General features: G+C 34.2%; 1 protein-coding gene across 2 annotated transcripts; it reads right to left on the bottom strand.

The window, feature by feature from the left end:
- Positions 1-483: 483 nt before the first annotated feature.
- SYT4 (synaptotagmin 4) lies at positions 484-10,600 on the bottom strand. 2 transcript variants are annotated; one of them, XM_015848231.2, is made up of 4 exons: positions 10,058-10,600; positions 6,540-7,354; positions 5,135-5,255; positions 484-4,054 (listed from the first exon to the last, which is right to left on the bottom strand). In XM_015848231.2, the coding sequence occupies exons 1-4, from the start codon at positions 10,089-10,091 to the stop codon at positions 3,747-3,749; spliced, it is 1,278 nt and encodes a 425-aa protein (XP_015703717.1). In that variant the 5' UTR covers positions 10,092-10,600; the 3' UTR covers positions 484-3,746. The 2 variants fall into 2 exon arrangements, with proteins under 2 accessions (XP_015703717.1, XP_015703718.1); XM_015848232.2 differs by having other exon boundaries at positions 3,462-4,054; positions 6,546-7,354.
- Between the last annotated feature and the right edge of the window lie 216 nt (positions 10,601-10,816).

The following is a 10,816-nucleotide window of genomic DNA, read 5'->3' as shown; positions in this document are numbered from 1 at the left end:
ATCATAGAGATATCAGCAACAAAGTTTTCATTTGTGCATGAGATTTGAATGTTTGTCTCACCTGACAGGGTGGTGCCTGACATTACTATAAAAGATTATAAGAACATTTAGTTGTACTTTTCCAAGTGAAGTTTACTTCTGTAAAACAAATGGAACTTCATCAGGTTTTCAATAGCAACTGTCTTGCATTTTACTTTATCATTGTTTATATCTGTATACCTCGAGTACCTATATAAGGTTCAGATTTTCCAATGAGGGCAATAACATCACAGGTTCTAGCCTGTGTGTATGCTAAAATTCAAGAAAAATGAAAGTATGTAGTTAGAGTTTAAAAATAAAGAGCATGTGATAAGCCTGGGTAATATTTTGCAAAATGATTTTCATTCTATTTATGCACAAATATTTTTGATAAAAGCATAGAGAGGCAGACTGTGAAAACAAATAACAGCAGAAGTCTTTGGGAAAGATACATTGATGGGGTAATTGTTTTGGGATGGAATGAACAAAAGCATCTCTTTATTCTTGTCTTACACACATGGCACAACATACAGAACCAGCACAAATAACTTACAAAATCTCATACACCATGCTTCCTCTCGAACAGCTTCTATTGAGTTACAACACCATAACAAATAAGGTATTTAGTTACTACAGATCCCCAGTCTCCATTTAAGGAGTTATTATTTTTGTAAACTACTTAGACAAACATTTTTATTTTTTTTTACATGTTTAATACAGTACAGTATCCTTGACAGAGTTCAAGATTTCCACAATATGAATTGAATGCGCTATAAAACAGCAGAATTTCTTATCTTGGGATGGGTCTTCATTTGCTCCTTCCTTGTCTGATTTATAGACACTTAAAGTCTTTAATCAACTTTCCAAGCTAAGCATTACATTAAATGGAATAAATAAATAAATAAATAATAAAAAAATAAAAAATTAAATTAAAAAAAAAGTTTACTTCCAATTGCTTTCAATTATATATATATATATTTTCTTCCCTTACCCATTCCTACCCATTGCCCTACCAACGAATGCCATTTAGCTGGTAGAAATGTCAGCCCTCAGATTTCTCTAAAAAGTTTAAAATAATTTTGAAAACAACTTGTTAGATGGAAAAAAAACATTGTTAGTAGGTCATCATTAACTTTAAACGTTCAGTTTTTTGTTTTTTTTTCTCTTTGTCACAATCTGTCTGCTAGAGATTCCTGTCATCTGACTTTCTGAGATACTGTGTTACTAGTGGGCCAGCATACAAGACTTATTTTTTATTTGTTTGCTTATTTCAGTTACCAAATGAATTGCCAGCTGTCTCACTATATTTGATGCAGTCACTTCTAGTATAAAGTACTGTCCTTACCAGAAATGTTAACAACTCTAGTCATATAATAATATCTTAAATTCTTCCAGCCACTATTAAACCTTCCTCTGTCCATAGCCTCATTGTGCTGGTTTGATTCACAAGACGAGTTTTACTCTGTGATTGCATCTCAAACCCCACCAAAGCTTGTGATCATCATTCCTTCAGCTGTGTGGCTGGCTTTGAATTACACCTCAATGAACAAGGTTGGCAAATCTAGCCCTTGAGAAATTAATCAGCTTTCAAAAGAAAGAAAGAAAGAAAGAATTCTTCTCCTTTATACATACAATACACTTTCTTTTTTTACACTGAGCAAGATCATAAAAAGCATGTTTATGTCATTTTGAAAATGAATTTTTACAGAACTTTATAAACACTGTTATATCAAACACATTCTCAAAAACTGAAGAAATTACTCACACAAAATCTGAAAGAGCTTCAATAGAATTCTTCCAGTATTATTTTTCTACTTGCATATTTCATGTTTCAGTGTCCTTTACTGCAAACATAGTTTGGCCATATGAGAACAAGGAAAAGTCAACAAGAAATAGGCAAAAGTTGTGAACAAGACCTGAATCTGTTGTTTAATGGAAATAATGTAACATTGAAAATGTTTTGTTGCTGTTATTGTTTTCTGTTTGTTTGTTTTTGTTTTTATGTTTGTTTGTTTAAATGGCATCCTCCTTCTCTTACCTTTCCATTCATTGCACGGTACCTTTATTCCCAAATAGCCTCATTCACTTCAGTGGGAATACAAGTGAAAAAATGATGTATGCTAAAATACTGAAAACTGTTTTCCACTTTTTAAGTCAGTTGTCAGCAGTTATATGGTAAAATCATCATATCATTGTTTATTTTAGTGTAATCAAAAATGATTTCTGAGCAGTATTTTCAAACTTTAATATCAGAAATCAGTGTAAAGCTTTAGGAAATAACTGCTTGTATTTGTGCTACAGTTCTGACAGCCTAAAAATATATTAGGTATGACATAGAGTGAATTTCATAGGCCTAAATCCTTTATACATATACTTATCTTTTTTGCACTTTATATTCCCATAGACTGACACAAATTAAAGTACACATATGTCACATACACAAGAAGCCATGGCACCTTTTCTTTATCACCAATTTTCAGTGCAATCAGTAGACATTAATGCATGTCATCAAAGTGAAATGCACTTTTCCAGTCTTTCATCTAACATAATGCTGTATAAATCATAGCATTAACTTGATTTCCTGTACTGAAAATGTCTAAGAATGCATTAATCTTTGTTTCTTCAGAGCAGTCTTACTGACTGTAGTGGCAGAAGTTCAGGAAGTTAAACTAATGAATGAGACTTTGTACTCTGTTTCATGATTTTCTTTCTCTTTTTCATTTAATGAAAAAATCAAAAGGAGAAATAATGTTTCCTTAAATAATATTGAAATACATTAAATGTAGCTATGATTAGTGGAAGTTCAATGACAGAAGTATCCTGTACACTTCTTCATCTCAGTGTAAGCGCTTTCACTTGGTATGAAATGCTAAAGGTTTAATCCTTACTAGATTTAACCCATGCCTAATCCCAAATTCTAACATGTACAGTCATTCGTAAAGGAGCCCTTTAGACAACACAGTATACATTAACTTACTTGATGATTTACAGAATGCATCTATTTTAGTCACTGTAATAAAACAGGATATATATACACATATTAAAAAATCCAAATGTAAATAATTATACAGTATTTCCACACATAAAACAACTAGTTGCACGTGATGTAGTATTTAAAGCAAGTCACTGAAAATTTCTTCAGTCTTTGGAATGATCAAAGTATAAATAACCAAAACATACAAATAATGATTGAATTTTCATAAAAGAAGGTTTATGACAGAGGGACAGAAGGAATGCCCCTCTTATTCACTGTCAATCCCCATTGTGTTTATAGACTGAGCGCCTTCCCAGAATAATCGTAGAATCATAGATTAAGCTGCAGTTTTTTTTCTTTGATCTAGCAGTATACTTCAATGAGGTTATCTTCTTCTGGATAACAGTACTAATAAGGTTTCTGGTGATTTTTTTTTAAAAAAAAACAAAACACACAAACAACTTTGTTCTTGTTGAAGATTATACTGCTTCAGAAGTTTTAGGCTATGTAAACTACAGAAAAATGCTAAAAAAATCTAATTAAGTTAAATTCAATTGAAATATTAATTCCTTTATTTACTCTGAAAATTTAGCTACCTTCTATTTTGATAATTCAATCAAGTTTTTTATTTCCCCACCCTCCCAAAAAAGTCTCGTAGTTACAAGCCTGCAATTACAGATAGCAAAGAAAGAAAACTGCTCCTTGCCTATGGAAATATACATAGTTTTTCAAGTTCTAACCCTGCTCTGAGCTGCTAACCATCACACAACATATGCCATTTGGCAATTTGTCTCCTAGGATACTCACATATTTCTTTCCAATGTTCTCCACCTGTTCCTTCTGCTGAAGATCCTAAGGTTAACCGACCAATGACCTCATTCCTTGACCCTCTATCTGAATCTAAAACCAAAAATTCAATGCTGATATCATCAAGGCCCTCACAAGGAATGTCAAAGACAAACAACTCATTAAACACAGCATTGGGTGTACACTTCTTGACATGGGTTTTCTTTTTAGAAATTCTCTTCTTAACATGGTACAGATTCACTTTGACATAAGGATCTGCAATAGAAAGAAATAACACAAATAAGATATTGCATTATTTATAAGTTCCTTGATCTAGTTACTGGTAAACTCTGTAACATACCAAGAGAACTACATCACAGGGATTTTTCAGTCTACTAAAGATGATTTGTTTCAAAGTTCCAATGGATGCTAGTAATACAAATCACTATGTAATCAAGTGTAATAGAAGTCTATTTTTATACTTTCTATAAGTAGGAGATAATCATCAGTACTAATAAGGTTCAAGCAAACTAAAATCTGAAAAGTAAGAGAATAATCTTTTACTGAGAAAATGGATGTGATTTATTTCTGGTTTGGTTCTACCCAAATTAATTCTCTTGATTAAATTTTTCCCACCTCTTTTTACTGAACAAATTTAATACTAAACTTTAAATTTAAGACTGCATTTCCTGGCTGTATGTGGTTTGGCTTTAAACATTTTATATGTTACTGGGGAAAGAAAGAAAATTAATCCATAATATTAACATTGTTAATGGCCAGTGAATTTTTGCATTCCTCAGAACTTTTCAACTGTTGCAAGACTAGGAGACCAGAGTTCTGAAAAGACTCCTTTTATAGTGTATCACAAGCACTGAAAATTTTCACCTTTCATCTTGTCAAATAAACAGTAATACCCAGTGGACTAAATTCAACACAGATGTGATTCATTGCCTCTTGGATTCAAATTTGAAATATTTTATACAAGAATCTCACTCAGTATTGATTAGCTAATAATAAACTGAATATCTTTGCCATACGTAGATGTTTTAGTATCTGCAAACATATTCTTATACTTATGACAAATGAATCCTGTTCTAGACGATGACTAAACTCATTGGTCTCCACTTTGAACAGATGTTTCTCTGTGTTTTGTCTTTATTTTACACTAATGTGTTTGAAGAACTGTTTAATATCTCTGAAAAATAAAACATTGACCTAGATATGAATGTAGGCTTCAGATAATACAGACACTTCCTCATTTCTGTGCTAGTTTTAATCCTTGAGATGTCACATTTCAGCTATATTCTCTCTGTTTGATTTATATTCTTAAGGCTTGTTCATTAATGAAAACATTACCTGATAATCCTGAAACATCAGATTTAGGTAGATGTCTGGCTTTTAAAACAACCACAGTTAGGGTGTTTGTTGTAGATTGATAACAGAGAGAGATCAGTAGTTCTCCACGTCCAGATGACTTCTGAGGAGATTAAAAGAAATAATAAAAAAGAAAAACTATTTATGAGCAATTGTATTGACCAACTTTGAAATTAGATTGAATAGAATTTCTTCAGTGTTGCATAACTGTATCTCAAACTGGTGCAAAAAGATAAAATTCATGGAGATGTGATACTTTGCATGCAAAATACAATTTTCATGTACTGTAGTTATACAACATCTCCAATTGCCATAGGACTTTAAAATAAATAAACTTCCGAAATTATGGATTGACATGATATTGTTAGCTTCAGATATAAGAAGTCAAATCCTACATCCTGTAAAAAAGTCTCAGTGTAAGTCAAATATTTGTGAAAATAACATTGAAAAAAGCAAACTGAATAAAAGTAATTCACAAAATGAAAAATAGTAAAATATTTTTAGTTGTGAAATTAAAGTAGCCAATTAGTGAAGGAGTCATTTATTTCATGGCAAGGAGGGAGCCAATGGAAACAAGATATGGAAATACCTTATGTATCAGAAAGTCCACTAATTTATCAACAAAACATCAGTGACATAGTTATAACTGCAATATAATGAAAGAATTGCAAAATAACTATATGAGTTATAGGTATGTTATCTGACAGACATTTAGTTGATTTTTCAGCATGCTTGATCTTTGGAAACAATCCAAATGAAAGTCAATATACATTCTACTTTGTTAGCAGAGAACAAAAGAAGTGTTCATGATTCATATGCATTTTGATGGCTCTGTGATTATTGTAAATGATCTTTCTGTTCTGAAATAAGACAAAACAATTTGAAATAGTTTTAGCCAAGTGAAATCACTGTGCTTTTCTACTGACTTTGGAGTAATTTTAACAGCTCCCTCATAACTTAGGATCTTTAGAAGAAATGTAGATTGTTTAAAAGACAATGAGAGAGAGAGAAAAATATATATATATTTAAAACAGGAAAGATGTAGGAAGAGTATAATAAAGTATATTCTTTTGCATTCTTTCTCATCAAAGCAAATTAAAATTAATTTATGCCTCTTGACCTAATGTGAATAGATCCACCAAAACCTGCTGATCATCTGAGTAAGCAAGAAGAATTTGGAAAATTAACATTTTATTGCAAAATGCTTATTGTAGTGTTACTTTGTTATTTTTGTGTAATTGTTTCCTTATACTGCCCTAATGAAAAGATCTCAGCAGTACATTTGATAAACTTTTCCCTTTTTTTTCCCAGGATGCTAGCAATATTGTTCAAGTATCATAGTTAAACCAGTACAACACCTCTAAACTTTAAATAAGAAATATGTTACCCTAACATTTCTTTTGATGATCTCTCTGTCCATTAGCATCCTTCCTTCCGACAATTCAATTCCTGCAAGAGGAATGAGGACTTCTCCAATGACATCATCTCTGGAAAACCTGTCAAAGCTCAAGATCATAAAGTGAAGCGTTAAGTCTTGAATTTGACTATAAGGGATCCCATAAAACGTGAAGGTCTCATCAAAAGCAGGATCTAAGGTTTTCCTCAGCACTCTGGTTTTCACCTTGTGCTTTTTCTCAGGAAGGATTGTCATTTTGATGTAGGGATCAGAAGTCATTGACTGTTCATCCATTGCTGGCAGCCCACGTGCTTCCTTGATGCTCACTACAAATGCCTTTTTCTCAAAGTTGTACTCTAAAGAGAGAAAGAGAGTGCCTAGTTTGTCTTGTTTTTCTTCAGATGACAGGGATGTAGTGGATTTTAAACTATCAGGGGAAACCGAATCTTTCTTCTTTTCTGAAAAGTGCTTTGAAGATGAATTTTCAGAGTCTGGAGAACTCTGCATTTTTGAGGTTGTTTTTGGGAAGTTGCCATTTAGATCTCTCTTCTCCAGGTCAAGATGAAGAGAATTCTTTGACATTTCTGATTTGTTCTTTTCTTCATTTTTATCATCTACTCCAAACTTCTTCTTACTGTTGAGATTCTCAGGATAAATATCAACTCCCTTCAGAACATGGACAAACTTATACGGAGGAGTCTTATTGGATTTGGATGATTTACGCTGACAGCAGATCCAAGCAAAAAGGGAGACAGAGAAGACAAGGCCAAATGCACTAAAGATCCCAACAACTGTAGGAATTTCATCTGCAAATCAAATAAACAGTAACAAGCAAATAAGCAGCAATTTCTTCTACTCTGTGATATTTAATAAAATGATAATTTAGGCAGGAAAACTGATACGAGATGGTAACAGGAGCAGTTGACATACTGAAAGTGCATTTCATTGCATGCATTGTTCGCCACCTGCAGGCGTGAATGTTTAATCTCATGCTGTTAGTATTTTTCCATACAAAGGATGTCTGGAAGGAAAATACTGTTCCCACTGCAACAGTAATTATGATGAATAATTTATCAGCTATTTCATCATTTTTTGTGTAATTTTGGAGTTTATATGTCAGTGAGAAAAACTAGATCAGGTTTTATCTTTGATTTTATTGTACTGTATTTTTTAGATGGAATTCTGATATATCTGTTCCTTATAGGTTTATCATCTGCTTTTCACATAGTTTCCTAAAATGCTTTTTGTACTCAACTCAGCTTTATGGACTGATCCCATAATTGTCTGAAGGTATCTGTTGAAAGAAATCAAATTTTTCAGGTAGTTGTAACACCGAGGAGTTTCAAGAGGATTTTCAATACATTCTAGGAGAAAGTCTATTAAGAAAATTTAGAATAGTTACATGCCAAGTTTCCTCTGCAGATGAATATAACATTTGGCAGTTGCATGTGAGTCAAAAGCTATGAAACTTAAGTGCATCACTGATACCCTCTAAGCTTTGATTCTGGGACTCTATGAATCAAAGCTATAGAGAGCATACATGATGGATCACTTCTTTTGAGTATATAAAAGAAACATTAAAATGTAATTTTCATCTACCTTGATAACAGTCCTATATTTGAAATCTGAATGAAGAAAAAACTATCCAAATGTTTCAATTTCAACTGCCATGTGGACACTTCAGTTGCATATGGAGTATCATTAGCCATTTGCAAGCATGGATTGAAGGGGCAAATGAGCACAACTAATTGGAAATCCAATTTTGCCCATAAGTAACATTACTAAGTGAGTTTAAACCTCCCACAGTGTAACGATAAGAGCTTAATCTTTATTCTCTGCACTAGTAGACTAGTAGAATATTAATAGAATGACATTGTTTATGCATAAAGCCAATTGTGTTACAGTTCCTCTAGCAAATAATTAGCAGATCATTCTGAACAAGGAAAGCAAAACTATCCTATTGTACACATTACTAAACATGCTTTATCTGGGTAAAAGCTCTAATAGATGTACCACCACCATAACTTTGACTTTGAGTAAAAAACAAAAAAACAAAACTAAAACAAAAAACATAACATTATCAAAAAAGCAGGACAAAATGTTCCAGTACAGAAAGTGCAAGGCCTTGTTAATAGTTTCTTCTGACAATAAACATATCACTTCTGCCCACAAGCTGTATCAATATATGTTTAACTGTGAGAAGTCAATAAGCGACTAAAAATTATATGCAGAATTTTAAAAAGTGGAGTTGTTCTAAGCCAAGCATTTTTGTCTGAGTTTCAAGTATTATCTTAGCTGAAAAAATTTAAAAGTAAATGAAACAAAGGTAGAAAGCAAGGAGTAATTAAGAGATAATGAGAATACTTTAAATAGCTTTCAAGAGTGATCTATACATTTTTAATACTTTTTCATGAGTTGGCATTTAAAATTTTTATAGTAATGGAAACCACCCTGTGTTTTTATTCTACAGCTACTGGAAGAAGTGGTAAAATCAATTTAGTATCTGAAATATTAATTAACTTCTTTAAATAAGTAATTAGATAAGGATGATGTCATGAGTGTTGTTAGAAATATCAGATGGGTGGGGTAGGTAGGAAAGAAGAAGATATCTAAAATTTTTTATATTCACAAAAAATTACATTACAACAAGTTGTAATAATGTAAATCAGGTAACATTCAAGGCAGTGTACTAATAGGAAACAACACCTATTGATCCTGGGAGAAAATTTTATTTCAGTTATGTGATGTAAATTTGGAGTCACTTCACTTAAGTCAGTGGAATGATCCTTGAATTTAACCACTGGTAAAGCAAATAACATCTAGGCTTGAGTCAATATTTGTAAAGCAGAGTTCCGAAACATTACAATTTACAGCTTTTATGAGTAATGCTATTCATTTTGTATTTTCAATGTCTCTAAAACTTTCTGCATCACAGTTATTCATGCTACAGTAAGTGTATAGAAATGGCATGACTGAAAAGTTCATTGTCATCATTGGTATTCTCAAAAAATAGACAGATAGGAACATTTAGCCAGAGACACTGGATTACTGTATTCCCATCTTTTCAATAGTGTTCTTTAACCAACTATATTTCACTTTTGCTAACAGTCTACAAATCTTTCTCTATGACAAGATAAAAGGATTCTTATCCCAAGAGTGGCTTTGATGAAGATTTTGTCTGTGGCACAAGATGTGTTTACAGCATTTTACTCCGAAGCCATGATATTTTAACCAAGACAGATAAAACAACTCCCAACTCATCCATACAAAAATGCACCTAGTCAAACCCCTCCTTCTCTCCTAGTGATATACCAGAGGGAATGGCTAGGAGAAAAAGAACAGAAAGAAAAAGGGGAGAAAGCAAATTCACACAACTTCTGGTATCAGAGAGAACTAGAAGAAATTCTGTTCCTCCCAGCAGTCTGGGAGGCACCGGGGTGGCTCAGTAGTGGCTGCCTGCATGCTCTTCTCATCCCCGTGGCAGGGAGTTGTGGCCGGGACGCACTTACCGAACTGCTGGTGGCTGGCCGAGATCGGAGCCATGTTGGTGGTGCTCTCTGTCCGCGGTACTGGAGCCGCTGTCCGTGGTCCTGGAGCCTCTGGCCGACGAGGCTGTCCGGGCTAGCAGAGTCACCCTCTCCGGTGCTGAGCGGCCCCTGCTCAAAGTGCCGAATGTGATGCTCTGCTGTTTCTCGGCTCGTCACTCTCTCGCAGAGACCGGACAGCAGGCTTTTCCACGGAGGAATAACAATAAATAAATAAATAAATAAATAAAAGAGAGAGAGAGAGAGAGAGAGAGAAAGGAAGAAAGAAGGAAAGAAGGAAAGAAAGAAAGAAAAACTATCAAAAACAAAACCCGGAGACACAAGCAGTGGGGAAGGTGAAGAAGGAGGCTGTGATCGGGCTGAAGGAGTGGGGGGAGGGGGAGCGTCGGTCCTCCCCTCTGCACACTGATTTCCAACCCCCTTCCTGTTTTGGTTCTTCTGAGTAGCTCCGCACCGAGACTGAAGACGTGGTTGAAACCCAAATTGACGCAATCCTGACGCTACAGGGCTGAAATCAGCACCTTTCCCACCTCCCTTCCCCCCCCCTCCACCTCCCCTTGCCCCCCCTCCATGGCCACCACACCCTCCCTCCCTTCTTTCCTTCTCCCCCCTCTTTCCCTCCTCCCCCCCCTTCTATCATTCTGGGGATTGAACACACACTCATCGATTATTTTAACTGCCCTGCTGCAGGATATGAGCACCCACCCTCTGCTGGACACAGAA

This window comes from Coturnix japonica, chromosome Z, assembly GCF_001577835.2.
Source record: "Coturnix japonica isolate 7356 chromosome Z, Coturnix japonica 2.1, whole genome shotgun sequence".
NCBI classification, from domain to species: Eukaryota; Metazoa; Chordata; class Aves; order Galliformes; family Phasianidae; genus Coturnix; species Coturnix japonica.
This window is presented reverse-complemented; position numbering and strand designations above follow the sequence as displayed.